The following is a 20095-nucleotide window of genomic DNA, read 5'->3' as shown; positions in this document are numbered from 1 at the left end:
ATTATGGTAGCTGGATCAGAAGTGCAGCCACTGGGGTTCAAACTGGCACCATCTACAACACAGAGCCAGCCCTGTGAAATCCAATTATGGAAATGATCATATTTTCAGGGTGTAAAGTCAGAATCAAATGATGGTTTGAGTTAAAGTAATATATCCTGCCTTTACTTCTAGTCTTTCCTGCTTTGAGCACAAGTGAGTGATGTCTTGGGGGTTATATAATGCCCTAAGCAAAATTCTTCACTTATTTATAGGCAACAACCTCTTTGCCTTCAGGAAATTGCACATTATTCAGTTGGCTCAGTACTAATATCTACCATAACTTTCTTAATTTTTGACATTTGATGATTTTTCTATTTTCAGATTTATGAAAATATTTTAAGTTATTTTACTGGCATTCTGAGAGAAAGTCTATTGGATAAACAAGCAAGTTAAAGAGTCATTCTGAAATCAGAGAAATAATAAATACATGTCTAGCTAATTGTTTCATACAATGTTTGGGCAGCAAAGCATTTAAGATAATGAAAATATATTGTCTGATTTACATTCCTAAGAACTTTTCATTAAGGAACCTATAAATACACAGAGAGCTATGAGGAAACAATATTACTTTTCCTACTTAACAATGCATTTTATAGTCCAGTTAAAATTAAAATTATTCATGAGTTTAACTATTTTCAAAATAAAATAAAGTCAATTGATTTATTATTAAGAAATCCAAGACATGTTATACCAACACTAAGCATGCCTGAGAGAGAAATCAGTTGTGAATGTAGCATATTTCTATTAAAGAATGAAGCACCAAAGATCTGGATTTACAGTAACTACTAGTAAGTGAATGGTTACTATAGCAACAAGATAAACTGATGCAGATACAGAGAAAAATATTTGCATTCAGGCCAATCAAAAAGGAGCTTTGTGACATTTCCTACTATCTTTTGTTTGTACTTAAAGAAGGAAACATTGGAGAAATTTTGCTTATGAGAAAAATGACAGGGGTAAAAAGTTCACCCTGGTATTTCCTCAGACTTGCAGACAAGCTCTTCTGTGAAAAGTTCTGGCCAAGAGTTCATGAAAAACACCTCACTGACGACTTGAAGTCTACAGGAGCTGGATAGAAATGTAAAGGTTCTGAGCAGTGACCTAGTAGTAGAGAAATGCTGAGGGTTCCAACCCTTGCATGTCAACATTAACTACAATGTCTCTGTTAACATTCCAGATTCTTCAAGAAACACCTACCTCCCTACAGAAAAGGATGATCAGGTAACTGTTAAATTTGCTTATATATATTGTGTGTATTGATAAAATAATAATCCTTATAAACTATGAAATAGTAGCCATTTGCATGAGGTTTGTAAATCCACCTGTATATTAACAATTGCCTGAAAATACAGCTGTGGCACTTCACATACACATGAACAAATTGTCAAAGGTGTATAACTGTGATTAATAAATTTCAATATTTAACTGATAGTGAATTTAAAGTAGTATATCATTACTAATTCATTTTCACGTATGGATACTCCAAGTGGAATAACATCATGTATATAGAAGAGATACCTGGATACATATCTATTTTTATTTTTATTTTTATTTGATATAAATGCCAAGATGTCCTCATGTAAGACTCACTGGTAGACAATGAGACTATCATGATCTTAGCTCTCATTGGTGTAGGGTCCTACTAGAAATAATTTATGGAATGATTTTAACAGCAGTTCTCACGTCAAATAATGTTTCAATGTAAGCAAATTATTTAAAGCATAAACTGAAATGGGGAATACTTCAGGGATTGGGAAGCTGTAGCAGAGCAAGAGAGGTCAGAACTATTCTGCAAAGTGCTGTCCACCACGTATCATAGTAAATATTTCAATAAGAATTGTACTGCCATGTTAAATTACTCTAGAATCTACTCTCTCTCCTTAAACTTATTTTATGATTTTTTTTTTCATTTTTTAATTTCCCATATTAGTTTTTTTTCTTTTTCTACCAGTCATTATTTCCTCAGGCTGAATTGCCATTTATGATGCATATCATTTTAGACCTACTTTCAATTTCTTACCTAAGCAATGTGTTGTATAATTACTAGTGGAATTTAACCAGGCTAGCCTTTAGTCAAAGATTTTTCATGCCTTTCCAGAACATTGGTTAAATGGGCTTACATAGCACATTTTGTTTGTTCTTCATACTATTGGAATGACAATCATTCTGCTGTCTAGGCAACATTCAATAAGTATGTGGAGCAGAGAATCACTGTTCTTTGCTTGCTTTTTCAATTATAATAACTATGAGAGAGACATGTCAGTAGTTGTTCAGAATATAACAATTAATTTGCAAACATTTTTATTTTCTATAAGAGTAACGAATAAGTCAAATATTGCATTTCTCATTGCTCATTTGTAGCACTTCTATTGCCAAATCTAATAACATGGTCCTAATAAAAATCCCCAATTGAACAAGGCTCTCTTTCTTCTGAGAGGAGACCAGATCCACAATTTTTCCAGTGACCTAGACATTACAATACCTAAGTTAATGCCTAGGACACAGTCAATAATTATTCACTTGAAAGAAAAATTAAATTAGTAGGATATATAATGATTAGAACAGACCATTAGAGACTAATCTGAAGCTTACATACTTTAACTCCCTAAATTGAAGATGGTATTTGCTAAATTACTCTTCGACAGTCAATGGGCATCTTCTGGTTGATTCACAGATGAAAAGACAAAAGATGAATAATGATGGCATCATAAATTCAGTGTTCTCGTGTGACAAATACAGCATTCTGATGAGCTACACGAGGAACAGGAGTTTTACCTATCATATAATACAACAGTACCAGTCCTACCATCCACTACCCTCTATAGATCTCCTGCACATATTGTAAAGTGCAGTCTTTGTTTATCAAGCTATATATTTTACTCAACTATTGTTAAAAAAAAACTCACTAATCTCCAAAGTCATCTTTTCAATAAGCAGCAGGACTAAAGTTGCACAATCCTGACTCCAGGAAATATCATTTAGGATCAACTTCCTTCCAATTAAAACATTCCTCTGATGAGCTGCCCAGTGGAATAAAGTTACATTTCTTGACAGCCCTTTAGCTCCACCCACCTAATCTCAAGGATTCAGAAATGTGAATGAGAACTTGTAGCACCAACTTACTAAAAGCATCTCTCTGCAGCCTTGCCTATATCTTCACTTAGCCCATTTCACATTTCACTGCAGCCTGAGATGGGCTAAATGTTGCTATCATTTAAAAGTACAAGACATCTTTAAGGGAAACGGTGACAAAACCCATCCATTCATCTTGCTGAAGTTATTTGTGTAGAAAAGGCATGAATGCAGAAAACTTTGAGTCTTCTCTGCTGTTCTATTTCCTTTGGATTTCCAAGTGAAAATATTGACAAGAAAGCCTGAAGTTACTACTGATTACTCTACAGTGATTTCCTGTCTATTCCTATGGTTTCTAAAGCTTCAATTCTGTGAATTTTGCTTTACATAACTTGAGAGTTTTATAATGTCAGCTGTGAAATTTGAATTGGATAATCTTTCTCCTGAAGGCTTCAAACATGAACTTACTTCTGATACAGGTATTACGTTAACCTGCTTGACTGAATTCTGTGGTGATTCTTTTCAATTGGAACTTCAGAACTGCAAGTCTGCCCCTGCTGGTAAGCTAATCTTTACATAAATATGTTTGAGTATCTTAACTTACACCTGTATTTCTTCAGTGTCAGATGTATGAAAATAAGAATTGATGTAGTCTACTTGGAAGTAGTATAACTGATACTGATTTTAGTTTCTTCAATTGCTTATTTCCCAAAATATGTAAATAGATTTCTGCCAAAAAAGAACAGAGAGCTTCAGGTTTGCTTACACAGTGAAATGTTAGAGAAGATTTCACTAAACTGAGAAAAATTTTAGCAGAGAAATACACTTTGTTGGCCTATCGAGGCTTCATTTTGTTTGTGATGACTTGCAATCAAGGATCTTTTCCTGAAACCACAGAGAAAAAGTCCAGCTATCCTTCATTCTTGTCTATTGTATTTTATTCCTTTTTCATAATTATATAAAATGATATATGTGATTTGCTTTCATTGAGAACATAAGAATATCACTTCCGGTTATGTTATTGTAGGACCTTACATAAATTTTAGGTAAGCTGACAGCCTTGAGGGACTTTGATGTGAAGAATATGTGTTGATACCTATGGTTGGTACTTACACAGAATCTCACTGTTTATGGTACTGTTCTGTTGCTTGAGAGAATCAGGCTATACACTCATAGTTTATATGAATCACAGTTTTAGGGTTTGATTTAAATGAGCAACTTGGAGATTTCAATGAATTGTGCTTTCTGAAAAAATCTATACAATAATAGATAATATTTGAAGTGTTGTCCTCAAGTAAACTCCCATTGTGGTATGCAGGTTATTGTTCCTCAAAAAAAAAAAAAAAAAGGTAATGCAGTATGAATGAAAAGTTAAAAAAAAAAAACCTCCATTGCTCTGGATGTCATTAGTTATTGATCCTTGTTAGGCAAAAAGTACCTGTCTAAATATCATACATTTTTGTTATGAAATGTTTGGAAAGAAGTTTAATGTGACACAGTCCACAATCAATTGATGATTTCTTATCCAGATATTATTTTATATTTTTGTGAGTTATTGGCAGCTCTGTAATCAGGAGATTATTTTGTAAATTTTGTTTCAGTTGTGGTAAGACAAGAGAATACCATGCTGTTCTATTTTTTTTTCTTAAATTGACAGTCATCCTGGGTATTAAACCTACAATTTCAAAGAAATCCAGAAATCAGTTCTTTAAATGTATATACAACTGTATAAAGTAGACTTGGATGGGGGAAAAAGGTTTATAAACAAAGTATTTGACAGTTTAATAATAATTTAAATATCCATAATCTTTTCAGCATTTCTTTTTGTTTGTTTTTTTTTTGTTTTTTTTTGTTTGTTTTTATTTTTTTCACCATTTCTATCCTAGGCATCTATGTCAGAGATAGCACATCCATTCCCTGAGTTTCAATTGTTGTCTTTATGCAGTTGACCTACATCTATCGCTAACTCTATTCTCCAGAGCTCCCTTCACTAAAGAGCCTGGAACAGCTTTGCTCTACTCCCAGTCCTGTGATCCCAGAAGTGCCTCAAACTCAGCACATCTCAGCTGAACTCTTAAAACACCTCCCTCTTTTTGCATTATTATTTTTGTGAATGATCCCTGGATTCACGTGACTCAGACTTAGCATTACTATAGTAGAACAAAAGTGTTTATTTGTGTGTGTGTGTTAAATTAATATTTATCTGTTCTACTTTGTTGTCCACTTTGATAACCCCAGTGCTCAAATGATGTTTGGCGATACAAGGCTGTAGAAATCCAGTTTGGTTCACAGTGTGCCTAGCTAAGGGACTGAAGACTGACTCTTCCCTACCATTAGTATAGGTACCTATGTAGATTGCTAAAAGATCTCACCTCCTCCAGGTTTTCCATAATATGCTGCCTGTCTTTTCTTGAAGCACAAGTTTAACTGATTTGAATCTCTATTCACAATTTAAAAAACTGTGTGTAACTTGTGTAATAAACCTGAGGTTCTAGAATTTAAACTCTAATTTTCCCAAAAACTTTTCAAGCTTCATGAAGCATATACATGTTTTATAAGAATAATTTGCACTTTCCAACCACTGTGAGTATTCAGGATAGTTTCCAATAATTCTTTCCCACACTTTCATTGTCTGAAAATGCTCAATACTACTTGCTTCTGTTTATTAAAGTACCATGGAAATTAAATGTTGTCTTCTTCCCAAATGTCTGTCATTACCTCTCTGTCTAAAACTATTTTTACCTTTGCTAAATACCAAATATTTGTCCTAGAAAGGAAAACTTTACCTTCCAATTTTTGTTTTAACTACATATGCCCATGACTTCTGTCTTACTAGATTATGTTTCTTGAGCACAAGTGTAATTCCTCAATTGCCTGTGGTTTATGAATGATAGAAATATCATCAATATAATTTAATATATGATCAAATAATTCATATAGCTTACAGTTTAATGAGTTTTCTGCCATAGAAATATTTATTTAAATAAAGTTATACGTGTATTTGCTTTGCAAATCTACTGTGTGGAAACCGTACCTGACTTGCCATCATTTGAAGCGTGCATAGAATACTGAACATTCTATATTCTACCTTGTGTGTTGAATCTTTTTCTCTATTTCTAATACAAAATTCATTTCTGTCAAAATACACTCATTGAAAACTTAGTGTTAATTAATGACTGTGAAATGTATATGAAAAGGAAAATAACGTGATTGTAGAAGCAGGAAAAAATGTGTTTTGAATGGTAAGGTAGGTAAATTTAACCATGCATATGCACATACTCCCAAGAAGGAAAACTAGACATAAAAGATGAAATTTAGTCAATATAGAGTTCAGCAAGTATATCTAATAAGAAACATTTCATTGTCAGCGAAATTTTTTTGTACACTTTTCACTTACAGGTAACCCATGCCTGTAGAAGCTCAGTGGTTCTCACAGAATGCCTGTGAAGTATCTGTGTGCATTTATCTTAAACTCTATTCAACAGAGAGTGAACCTGAAGACTGGAGAAGTAGTGTAATTTGAATAAAGTCACAAATATCAAGTAAATGTGTGACAGTTTGTGTGAGTGCTAAGGTGTGTTCAGACGTTAAAGAACTTAATCAGTTTTCTGTCCCTAAATTCACTGTTTTTTCTTATCCCTAATACTGCTTGAAAATAAAGTTTAAAAATAGTCTCAAGGGGGAAAATGCTCATTTGTATTTGAGAAATGGATTAATGCAGTAATCAGTAATAAGAATGTAATAACATTTGTATACTAATGATAAATATATTTATTATATTTTTCATGTATCAAGGGATGTACATACTGCATATATACATATGTATACTATATAATTATATATTATCTATTATATTATACATAGCATGTTCTAATTGATGAAAAACTGATACTTTTATTTCCATATAACAGATTAATATCCTAGACATGCGAGTAGTAAATAATAGAATATATTTCATGACCATGCAAACTTGTCTAGAGTTTAATTCTTAGTTGTAGTACTGTACATGTACTTCTGCAATGAGGATATTAAGAAATTGTCAGGGGCTGTAATGGCATAGAGGGTGAAACTGCTGCCTGCAACACTGCACCGCATATGGGCACTGTTCTAAGCCTGGCCACTCATCCTCCACTCCAGTTCCCTGCTAATGCACTTGGGAAAGCAACAGATGATTATCCAAGTGCTTAGACCCTTGTGCCCACGTGGGAGGCCTGGTTGGAGCTCCTGGTTCCTCGTTCCTGGCTCCTTTCTTCAGCCTAACCTATCCTCAGCCATTGAGGCCGACTGGGGAGTGAATAAGCTGATGGAAGATCTCCTTCTTCCTTTCTCTCTGTCTCCCTCTCTCTTTCTTTTTAATTCTACCTTTCAAATAAGTGGAATTAATCTTTTTAAAATTTTATTTGTTATACAAGTTTCATATATACAGATTTAAGAAAATAGTAATACTTTCGACCCAAACCTCCCTCCCGACCACCCTCCAACTCTCTCCCATTCCCAATCTTAATTTTTACAAAGATCTACAATCAGTTTACTTAATGATCATAAAGTTAACCCTATACTAAATAAAAGAATTCAACAAATAGTATGAAGGAAAAAAAAAACATAACTGTTCCTCAACAGAAGAGACAATGCTATAAACAATCATTGAATTTCAAAATGTCGATTTCACCCCAATATATTACATATTAGGTACCCAGTTAATTACTTCAGATCAGGGAAAACATATGGTATATATATTTGTGAAGGTTTATTTCACTAAGTATAATGGTTTCCACTTGCATTCATTTTGTTGCAAAAGATAGGGTTTCTTATTCTTTTTTCTTTACAGCTGAGTAGTACTCAAAGGAATATAAATACTATAATCTCTTTAAAAAAATTTTTCTAGGGAGAAATGAGTCACTCTTCTGTGTGAGATCAGTGGCACACATGTTTCATATATGTAATTTTTTCTTATGTCCACCATAAACAGTAAAATATGTGTGCGTAAAGACAGATAGTTGCCACTCATTAAGAAACTTTTATAAAACTCTAAACATCTTTAATTTCCTAAATAATGTACTATAGATTATTTAGGAATAATCTGTCATTCATGAAAATATATTTGAACCTAATTATGTTTTGACTTCCCTGGTTTTCAAATGATTTTTTTCTACTTAAATCTAAAGGCCCTTAAATTAAGAAATATCATTTGTCCACATTATGATCACTATAATATGAGAACAATGATGTGACAATTCCTCTAGTAAGTAGTTGAAATGCAAATTTTTATTCATTTTTATTTGTCTGAAAGGCAGAATAAGAGAGAGAGAGAGATAGTTTTCATCCAATATTTCATTCCCCAAATGCTTGCAATAGAAGGATCTGGGCCAGACTGAAGCCAGGACCCAGAAACTTTTTCCAAATCTCCCATGTGTTGGCAGCACCCAAGCACTTGAGTCATTACCCGCTGTCTCTGTCCCCTAGAAATGTTTGGTCTTCTCTTGTCTGCAGGGTGTAACTCAATGGATGTACTGTTAGGTCTTCACACATATATTCTTTGATGCTTCTGAATGCTACCTTTGTTACCAGACTCTTAGAGACTCCTACCTAACATGGCTCTCTTTTGTTAATTATTTTTCTTCAAGTCATAAATCAATATATTGCTTTAAGACACAGACATGACATCTCTTTATAATTTAAGAACCTCAGCATAATTGTGTAATAAACTTCTAAGAAAAAAAATTTATTTTTATTAATTGCTTAGCCAAATTTATCGCAAAATCAAATTGGGCGAGGGGACTGCATATTTAGGCAATATAGAAACAACTTACATAAATACTTAAATAACGAGTTCATACACAGTGGTAAGAATTCCAGAAAATTTGCATCACCATTTATTTTTCCTTCTAAAGCAGGTATTTCCCATGTCTTTTCATACTGCTTTCAGTATTACAAAATAGATTTTTAGCCAATTGTGGGGAGCAAGGCCTGTCTCCCGCAACAGCGAAATAAGTACTGAGACTACCGAGACTAGACTAGACCGCTGAGACTATTAAGACTAACTCTATGCATCTGATCTCCCATCAAATGGCACTGAGAGAGAGTAAACAAATCTTACACAGCTGCTTCGTTAATTAGCTGATTCCTGACCCAACCCCTGTTTGGAAGAAAGCGGTGTGTTCAGCACGTGGGCAGCAGAGCACGGATTGGTGGGAGAGGACTATAAAAAAGAGAGAGCCTCTGAGGAGGCGGGGGAGCGGCAGCAAATCCGGGAAGGACCGGTGTCGTTCCTCCGCGAGTGGGGGAGTGACAGCCAATAGGTGAACCAAAGATTGCTTAATTGAAAATATATTCTTAAAAAAGTAATGATCTAAAATGTTTCACTCAATGTACACCACATTTTTTATCTTTTCACAGTACAGTTAGCATATTTAAGAATGTAAGTGGTTCAACTCTAGAGATGTGTTAATTTCATTTTACCTAGAATTTCACATAACATACAGATCCTAGAACATCTCACATGTAATATTTCTTAATATCCTGGTAGATATGCTTTGCATATTTGGCTTTAAGGAAACAAATTAAGTAACTCTTACAGGGTAACCATAGAACTCCAATAAAAGCCAGAATAATGGTCTGCTCAATAACCAATAGGTCATATCACATTTGACAAAGCGCTGACAACCTACTGAGTCATTTTCCTCATCTGTAGTGTGTCTGTATCAGGTTGGTTGATTTTGAAACACACAACTGTAAAAAAAAAAAACTTTAAGGAAAACAACTAATTATAGCACATTTCTTTATTTCTTTTTTGCTTTTTTTTTTTTTTTTTTTTTTTTTTTTTTTTTTTTTTTTTTACAGGGAGAGTGGACAGTGAGAGAGAGAGAGAGAGACAGAGAGAAAGGTCTTCCTTTGCCGTTGGTTCACCCTCCAATGGCCGCTGTGGCTGGCGCGCTGTGGCCAGCACACCGTGCTGATCCGATGGCAGGAGCCAGGTGCTTCTCCTGGTCTCCCATGGGGTGCAGGGCCCAAGCACTTGGGCCATCCTCCACTGCCTTCTCGGGCCACATTTCTAATGTACAAAATTATGCTGGATGAATTCAAAAACAGCAACGATGGGTAATGGCAAGTCTATTTATATGCAATTTATAACAACAATAAAAACATTCACAAAGACATGTAGCTTATAAAACTCACACACTTGATTTTCATAACCATCCTAGCAAATCATTGTACTATGCCCGTTTTTATGAATGATAACCCTAAACATTTAGCAGTAAAGGGACATTTTAGTGAGTGTTAAACTAAGGACTTAGATTTAGACTTTTTCCAATTTCTAATGTACTTGTCACTACACTATTACAAGTACAACTGCTCCTAGTACTATTTTTTATGTAACTGGAAAAATGAAAAAAAATGAGAATAATGATATCTGTGGTACTATTGTAATTAATATGCCAAGTGATTGACATTCTAATTATTTAGCTTCCCTGAAATTGGTTTGAGGCATCAAGAGTTCAAGTATCATTATAATTATCCATATTTCAATATAGACTTATAGAACGCTAATTCACTCATTGTTTTGGGTGATTTGGGGCTTTAGGGAGAGACCTTTGCAATTATTCCTCTGTCTCAGGAAATGAAAAACATGACTTTTGAGAGATACTGTCCCCTTTTCCCCAAATCAAATAAGTGGTATCCTTTCCAACATCAGTTCTTCAGCTCTCCCATACCAAGACATGCCCCACAGTGTAATTCAATTCTGACACTGACTACTCAGTCACTGTCAAATTCCATAGGTGTAAAGGCTCAGTCCCACAAACAGTTCCCACTTCAGATGCCAATCACATAAACAATATCCTCAAGTTACCCACCCTCATATCCAAGTTGGCTTCAAAGGTGGTGTTTCTCACAATCTCCTTCTGAAGGTATAACACCAGATCTCTTAATGGCTCTGCCTAGGGCTCTTCATCATTTTCCTTCAATAGATCATTCTAGGTTCATATAATATGCAAATTCGGGGGGCCCTGGTAAAATGGAAAGTTAATGTTAATGTGATGACATAAAATGAAATGACCCCCAATAATCATTATTTCGTTAAATGCCTGCAAAAATATTCTACTAGGAACTGAGCACATCAATTATAATTCAAATTGATGAATTAGGGGCTGGCGCTGTGGCACAGCGGGTTAATGCCCCGGCATCCTATATGGGCGCGGGTTCTAGTCCCAGCTGCTCCTCTTCCAATCCAGCTCTCTGCTATGGCCTAGGATAGCAGTAGAAGATGGCCCAAGTCCTTGGGCCCCTGCACCCGCGTGGGAGACCAGGAAGATGCTCCTGGCTCCTGGCTTTGGATTGGCACAGCCATTTGGGGAATGAACCTTCGGATGGAAGACCTCTCTCTCTGTCTACCTCTCTCTGTAACTCTGTCTTTCAAATAAATAAAATAAATCTTTTTTAAAAAAGTGATAAATTAAAAATTCACCTTTCTGCTTATATACAAGGAATGTTAATGGAAGTCCTGATACATGACCATTACAGAATATTAATGTAGTGATCATGAAATGAGATACAGATACAGATATATAAATATATGGATACCTTCATTCAAAGATTTTCTGATAATAACATTCCTAATACCAAGAGATTGTTTTTGCTTTTTAAAAATCAGCATTGATGGAGCTGGCGCCGTGGCTCACTAGGTTAATGCTCTGGCTGTGGCGCCTGCACCCCGGGTTCTAGTCCCAGTTGGGGCACCGGATTCTGTCCTGGTTGCTCCTCTTTCAGTCCAGCTCTCTGCTCTGTCCCGGGAGTGCAGTGGAGGATGGCCCAAGTGCTTGGGCCTTGCACCCTCGTGGGAGACCAGGAGAGGCACTTGACTCCTGGCTTCGGATCAGCACTGTGCGGCGGCCGCAGCAGCCATTGTGGGGTGAACCAACAGAAAAGGAAGACCTTTCTCTCTGTCTCTCTCTCTCACTATCCACTCTGCCTGTCCAAAAAAAAAAAAAAAAAAAAATCAGCATTGATTCCTTGGCTTATCCATAACTTTGTATGACAAACCAAGGATTATGACAAATGCTGTGATGAGATTCTCAGATCAGTGTGCTGAAATGTGGTCATAGACTTTGTTCATAATATTCTTTCTGGGAAACAATGAAAGAGAGCTGTCTCTGAAGCAGTGTGTGGGTTCTCATCTAAAGTGTGGGACTGAGTGTGGAACTAATGGTAGTTTAATAACCAATTCAGAAAATGCATCCTATTTCAGCTTACAAGCATTCTCCTTAAAGGTATAATGTGTTCAAGACTCTCTATACTGATCACACTTCGATTTCAGTGTTTTTTTTTTTTTAAGTGGAAGATCGAGTAGTAGGTATGCCTACATCCTGTGAATTATTCAGATCCTGCCTATGTTAGAACATCTCTATGTAAAGATAGGAACAAAATTAAAAACTACTATTTTTAGTTATATATGTGGAAGAATAGAAATTAATGAGTAAGAATAGTCATGAAGGAAATTTGACATTGTATTTAAAATGGTTTCCTAGTCATGCACAGCCTTTGATTCAGATAGTCTACTTTGATGAATTCATCTTTAAAATATCAAATATGTGGACAGACATAATAGAACAATAATATTCATTGCAGTGAGGTTTTTTAATATGAAAAACAAGAAATGAAAGAACTATACAACATCATGGTAGTCATTTAAAAATTATGTTATAGCATATACTCCTTGAACGAATATTTACATTGGAAAATGTTTGTGTCATAAACTTAAATAATTTAGGCAGAATTAAATGTACAGAAACATAATTTTTGTGGAGTTGTTTATAATTACATGAAATCAGTACACAAAACAGCATAAGAAATACATATACCAAAACAGTTAATTCTGTTGCTCTTGAACGATAGAATTACAAAAATTTATCTTTTGTTTTGCTTTGTTTTCCAAATCTCCTTGAGAGGTTCTGTATTATCTTTAAAATATACATGTTAGGCAAACTGGAGTATCATACATGAAAATTGGCTAAGGAGGTAAATTGTGCCTCAATGCATAAATTAATACAGGTTTTTTGACATCTGAGAAATTTTCAAATCTCCACTTGTCTCATGCATTTCTTTTTTCCAGTCTCCTCACTGGCTTTGGCCTACAGTTTAAAGCTCCACATGAGAACAGTGAGTATTCAGAAAAGGACTGTTTTGAATCTTAAAGATAGTCATCATCAGCACTATTGTTGTGACTGTTGTTCACTCAAGTCTTTCAACCTTTCAACCTCCCAAACACATTCTCAAAAAATTCTTCCATATCTAGAAATAAATGATACACATTAAGTGAATATTTTTCCAAGCAAAATTATGGTTATCACTTTTATGAGTTTCATTATTTTCACCAGTTTCATTATTTTTGATTCCTCAGATATGAAAATTATTATATTTAATTATTGAGAAAGATTTAGCAAATGTAAAGGCACTGGGACAAACTGAGAAGTTCTGTCTACCTTTTAAGGACTGGAGTTAGTAAAAAGGAAAGAAAAGATAAATAATGAAAGCTATAGGGGCATCAAAAAGCGAACTGTAAGAGAAGAGAAAAAGGTATATTATAAAAGCTATAACAACAGCAATAAAACTGTGGACCGGGGAGAAAATTATATATTGGAGAAATAATTTTTACAAATCAGGGTTAGTAATTGCTGCCAGTGAAACTCTCTCTGCCTATTTAAACACAAAGAAATTTGTTAAGACCAATTTTAAAGCTCACAGAAAGAGTTTATCATCCTGAGAAACAGGCTGTAGGGTGTTTTCAGGGGAAAAAGCTATTAAATATACTGAAGATGAGGCATGAAAAAAGAAAGGGTTGCAGCTGATGAATTATTCTGCTTTTGCTGTATTAAAAATGCTGCCGTTTTGACTCCAGAACCACACTGAAAATCACTCCAATTCTACAGGAAAAGGCACCAATGATACATCTTCCCACGTAAATCCTATGTTCTGATTGATTTCCACAAGAAGTATTGTTGAAGCCATAGGGCTGAAGTTAGACGAAGACATAGTGGCTAAGAATAGGCAATGGGGGGGTGGGGTCTCTGCAGAAAAAGCCACTCTAGATCAGTCTTCCCACATGGAAAGCATGAGCCTTGAATGAAGCACTGCAAACAGCTTTTTCAAAGCCTCCCTGTGTTATTTTTTTCGTTGGCATTTAATACAAATGTAATAAAGCTGTTTACTAGGAAGGCCTATGACATCCTGCAACTCATCATACATTCTGAATTCTGGTTGTTTAGTCTGAATTTATACTCAGGACAATCTGTGGTCATTGACTTCTGATTCCCCAACTTGCTCTTATTGTTATGCCTCTCCAAAGCTCATTGTGCTGGGTGATATAGAATTATTTTTCATCTTAAAAATCATGAATTCTTGCTCATCCCTTGAGTCTTTTGTGATGTCTGCTATTATTGATAGATGTATTTTGCTTATTTTTCAATGACCAAAAAATGATCTACATTTCCCACCCTTTATCTATATCTACAAAATTCTTCCATATCTAGAAATAAATGATACACATTAAGTGAATATTTTCCAAGCAAAATTATGGTTATCACTTTTATGAGTTTCATTATTTTACCAGTTTCATTATTTTTGATTTCTCAGAAATGAAATTATATTTAATTATTGAGAGAGATTTAGCAAATGTAAAGGCACTGGGACAAACCGAGAAGTCCTGTCTACCTTTTAAGGACTCCTGTTAGTAAAAAAGAGAAAAGATAAATAATGAATAAATACATGCTTCCACATTCTAATATTTTAGCTTTGATTTTGCTTATCTTTATATCTTTGATTTTGCTTATTATTATAAATAATGATAAATACATGCTTCCACATTCTAATATTTGAGCTTTGATTTTGCTTATCTTTTGCCTTTTCCAGCAGTTCTCAAAAACTAAGTACCTTGTTTTCATTCTCTGAAAATCCTAGCCACAGTGTTCTTGCTCCAGTTTATGGGTAGAAAATATAAGCAATAATTACAATACTGGATTTAATATTCTTATTTTCTACTTTTCATAAGTAAATTCAAAACAGCATTGCTCTTATTTTTTACTTTTATTAGATAAAAATTATAATTAAATACTCTTTCATATAAAAATGAGGAGGTAACTATTAGAGCCTATTAGATAATGCAGAGCCTATTAGATAATAAGGCTCCCTGCTATAAATTTAGCTGTTAATCTGTGTAAAAAACAGAAAGGTAGTTGATTAGACCCGAGTCAGATTAGCATTCAGAGTTTGCTCTGCTACTTACTAGTTACTGACCTTCAGAAAATAAATGAATCTCTGTGTTCATATATCCATATATATGACACACATAAAATTCACACACACACACACACACACACACACACAGAGTGTGGTGTAAAATTCCCTACCTCATAGGGCAACAAAAACAAAAGGTATTGGATGCACAATGAACTCAGTTTCTCTAGGCTGTTTGGATATTGATGCCCCATGATGTGTATAATGAAAGCAGGATCTCAATGTTTTTAATGAAGACACTAATCTGTTGAATCTAAGGAGATTACATTAGGTTTAAGCTCTAGCACCTTAATACAATGTTCTCCTATCATATGATTATGAGTTTTGTATAGCAGTTAGAAATTTTACTCTATTTTAGTAGGAGTTGGAAAATAAAATAGGAGTTGGACAAGGAAAAGAAGGTTTTGTACATGTTAGAAATTTCTCACTCTCTACGGAACCAACCAGAGGAAAGTCTACTCTGTTTTTTTTTTCATTTGTGTTATTCTTTAAGAAGTATCGACTTTAGCAGTATGTTAAAGAAGAAAATAGATATCAGTGACAGTATTGCATTAAAGCATCTGGGTTACTTTGATTAAGTTGAGCTGGCAAGTAGGAAGAGCTTGATTTATAAGCTTATTTTGTAAAGATTTTGAGAATTTGGCCAATAGAATTTGAGTGGCTGTTCTAAAACCAAAAATTATTCTTTATAATCTAGAGAGTTGGACCCTCATGTGTCTTACAACTCCCAAGGGTCACCATGATGTAATATAAAAGACATAACATGGGTTTTGCCATTTACAGCTGTGGCTGTTGTTCAGTCACAGTAGATTTTATAACTTATACAATTTTTTTTGCATGAGCACTACAAAAAGTTCTTGGAAATATAATTAAAAGATGGTACATATTTCTTCTGAAAATCCCTGTGACTCTTATTTGCAGAGTTGATTATGAGATTGAGAATATGTGTGGAAAATGCCTTGTTCAGGAAAAGGACAGACTACACATTTAGTGGGTATGAGAAGTCTCCCCACTTCCTCTTTTCAATTTTTTTTCCAAATTATCTTACCATTTTGTTACTTGTCAACCCCCAGACTGCTAATCTGTTCATGTGTGTTGCTGTTAGGACAGGAGATGGTGAATCTAAAAACCAAAAAGTGTCCAAAACAAAAACAAATGTTCTTTCATTTAAAATGGGATCATATGCAGTTAAACCCATTGTAAATTGAAAATATAAAGTCAAAAAGGCATATAATACACTAAACCTACCCAACATCATAAGTTAGCCTAATCTAACATATTTCAGAATACATATATTAGTCTACAGGTCTGCAAAATATTCTAACATAAAGCCTCTGAATAATTCATATAACTTATTGTTATATGAATTATAACAATAAGTTAATATGAATTATAACAAATAATTATAACATATATATATTTATATATAATTATAACATATATATATATACAGTGTAAATGCAAAAACAGAATTGTTGCTTATAATGCTTTCATATCATTATAAAACTGAAAATTTCTAATTCTAACCATTATAAATCAGGGACCAACTGTACTCTTATTGCCCTCAGTTTCCTAATGAATTGCTGCAATCACACTGACCTTTAGATCAAACTCCTGAGAATGATTGAGAGCCAATTCTAAAGGTACAACCAGAGTATTGGTCTAATCATCTTTGTTAAAGTAAGAATTTTGAGCTGGCGCCGCGGCTCACTAGGCTAATCCTCCGCCTGCGGCGCTGGCACCCTGGGTTTTAGTCGCTGTTGGAGCGTGGAGGTCTGTCCCAGTTGCTCCTCTTCCAGTCCAGCTCTCTCCTGTGGCCCGGGAAAGCAGTGGAGGACGGCCCAAGTGCTTGGGCCCTGCACCCACATGGGAGACCAGAAGGAAGCACCTGGCTCCTGGCTTCAGATGGCACAGCATGCTGGCCGTAGCGGCCATTGAGGGGGGTGAACCAATGGAAGGAAGACCTTTCTCTCTGTCTCTCTCTCTCTAACTCTGCCTGTCAAAAAAAAGAAAGAAAGAAAGAAAGAAAGAAAGAAAGAAAGAAAGAAAGAAAGAAAGAATTTTGATATTATTTGTTGATTTAGTTTCCACTAACATTGAAAAAAAGTATTTTTTTTCTCCTTTTGCCCGGCAGATATTTTCTTCAGAATTCTTATCTGATCCCTTAGTAGATAAGTGCAATCCAGCATTTCATAGTTCTTCCATTCCATTAAATAACTGGCTCCTTCCCGTGAAACTTCAGAATTCATATTCCATTTCCAAAGCCAACAAGAAAACAGTGTCTCAAAGCAAAAGCATTTACAAAAGTGTTCATTTTGTCACAAGAGCTGAGAGTGGGTTGGAAGTCACCTGTCTTCCACAAGATGTGATACATATTTGATAATTTCTGATGAACACAAAATAATCGAAAAGAGTTTGGTTATTTTTAAAAATCTCTTCAAACAAAACTATTAAAACTTTTCCTGAGATGGGTATTGGCCTAATGGCTAAGATACCAGTTAGGATGCTCACATTCCCCATCATAGTATTTGAGTTCAATGCCTGGCTCTGTAGATGTGGTAATATAGTTAAAGTATTAGGTAGCATAGTCACAAAGTATGCGTGGCTTAAGTAGAAAAATCCGTTTTGAAGAGCCAAAAAGCAAGTATGAAAGGAAAGGTGGAAATCAATTATCAAATTAATAGCATTGCCAGCTGCATTGATGATTAGCTTATTGTATGTGGGAGACTCATTTCAGCTTTACTTAGTTTTATTTACTTATTTATTTATTTTTTGGTCAAGGTCTGGTAATATTAAGCTGGGATGGCAGCCAAGTGATCATTCTTAAATCATAGAGTCTAACAGACTGTGGCCTTAACCTCTGCTCCCAAGGTTCTTGACAACATACCGTTTGCAGCTAAAGCAGATGGAAACTGAGCCTGGTATAGAAATTTTATAGGTCCCCAAGGAAATGTTTAGCTTCCTCTTGCTCCCAAAAAGAGAAAATTATATTTAATTTGTAGAGGGGCTGGGGAGGAAGTGGCTAATCCTGGTGTGTTTACAGAAACTCCTCCAGGGGTCTCAAATTGGTCATGCCTATCTAATTCAGTTCTATTTCAGGATGGGTCTTTCATGTTCTTGTTTTTCATTTCTTGCTAGCCTGGAACCTAGGCATATATTAGTACTTGTATAGCCACTGACAGATGTCATATTTAATCAGTTGGTTAGTAACTGGGCAAAAGATCCTTCTACATTCTGAGAATCTGGGTCTATAGAAATAATTGATGTTAATGGCTTCTTATAATCCCACATTTTCAGGTTACCTTGGAGGCCAATGCAAATGGATTTTATCTTCCTTAATATGAGAAAACTGATTATTTTCCAGAGGATGATTTTTCTACTAAATATGAGTATGGAAGGCCTACCTTGGCAACTGTGATGTATAATAATCAAACAGTTCTCATTAACCTTTCTCTATGGAAACTGTCGTCCAATTTTTTTAAGAAATTCTTCATGCTCATATTTTTAGTCTTGATATTAGTAGATAAAACCATATTTTCAGGGGGCTTCCCAGGTTGATTTATTGTGATACTCTATCATTTTGATTTAGAAGGGAGATTGAGCTTGTCAATCAGAGGGAACAGTGGAACTTTATTGGGGAATGCTGGGCTTATCTGCTGAGTTCAGGGAAAGAATATGAGCTTTGGAGCAGAGATTTTGAAGCTGTTTTAAGAGAGAGGCTAGTGTTATCAACAGCAGTCTGTGTAGCCTGTGTAGAGAAAACTCAGAAGAAACAGAACCACGAGATGTTTCTTACTCTACTGTTTGAGTATGAATCAGGTTATGCCTGAAACTAGCCTGGACCCAGAGTACGACAAAACCAAGTCCATTTTGTTTGATTAGACAAGTTTATGTCATGACTGATATAGTTATTTATACTTTGATACTACAAGAAATATTTTCCTCTTTGGCCTTTTCTGTTAGAAAACTATTCTTCAAAAATTATCTCAAGTACACCTTCGTCATTAAATATTTCTTTAATGCAGTTTTGTAGTAAGCCCTCATCATAATCCTTACCTATAACACAATGCCATATGTACTTATCTGTATCATACTGTAAGTTAATATAATTTATTTTGGCTTTATTTACTTTTATTTATTTAAGAGCAGAGACAAGAAGAATATTCTATCAGCTTGTTCACCACCCAAATGCCTGCCAAAAGTTAAGGCTAGACCTGGCTTAAACGTGAAGCTAGAATATGAATCCAGGTCTCACAAATGGGTGGCGGAGAACAACCTCATTGAGACATAACCTGCTGCCTCTGAGGATGCAATAGCAGGAAGCTGCATTTAAAGCAGAGGTATAACTTGAAACACCATACTCTGATATGGAATGAGGGCATACAAGCATAGCCTTAGCCGCTGCACCACATGATTGCTTGTAATTTACTTGAATGTTTACTTTCCAAATATTCTGTTCTATACTGTAAACTTTAGGGTTTTGGTGCTGACCAGCACAATCATGGTTTATGTGCAGGTGTAAAAAAGAGATTGTTTATAACCCTTGTCTCTTCTATTGAGGAATAGTGTTCTTTTTTTTTTCTTCATACTTATTTGTTGAACTCTTTTATTTAATGTAGGGTTAACCTTATGATCATTATGTAAATTGAAAGTAGAAATTTGTAAAAATTAAGAGTAGGGATGGGAGAGGGGGAGG

The 20095-nt window shown here is 34.9% G+C and overlaps 1 protein-coding gene across 6 annotated transcripts in view; it reads left to right on the top strand.

Annotated features, from left to right (window-relative positions):
- Positions 1-1153: 1153 nt before the first annotated feature.
- The window catches only part of ANO3 (anoctamin 3), a 426063-nt gene continuing 407121 nt past the window's right edge, over positions 1154-20095 (top strand). Inside the window, exons 1-2 of one of the 6 annotated variants that reach the window (XM_070072318.1) lie at positions 1154-1260; positions 3591-3671. Coding sequence is in view for 5 of the 6 variants with exons in the window: in XM_051825156.2 (XP_051681116.2) it covers positions 3518-3671 (154 nt within the window). In the remaining variant the exon portion in view is untranslated. Of the gene's footprint in view, positions 1261-3096; positions 3672-20095 lie in introns of those variants that run through there. The other 5 variants (XM_051825156.2, XM_070072307.1, XM_051825141.2 and 2 more) reach the window with 5 other exon arrangements.

This window comes from Oryctolagus cuniculus, chromosome 1 (genome assembly GCF_964237555.1).
Source record: "Oryctolagus cuniculus chromosome 1, mOryCun1.1, whole genome shotgun sequence".
Classification (NCBI taxonomy): domain Eukaryota; kingdom Metazoa; phylum Chordata; class Mammalia; order Lagomorpha; family Leporidae; genus Oryctolagus; species Oryctolagus cuniculus.
The sequence above is the reverse complement of the archived record's forward strand: the minus strand, read 5'-3'. Positions and strand labels throughout refer to the sequence as shown.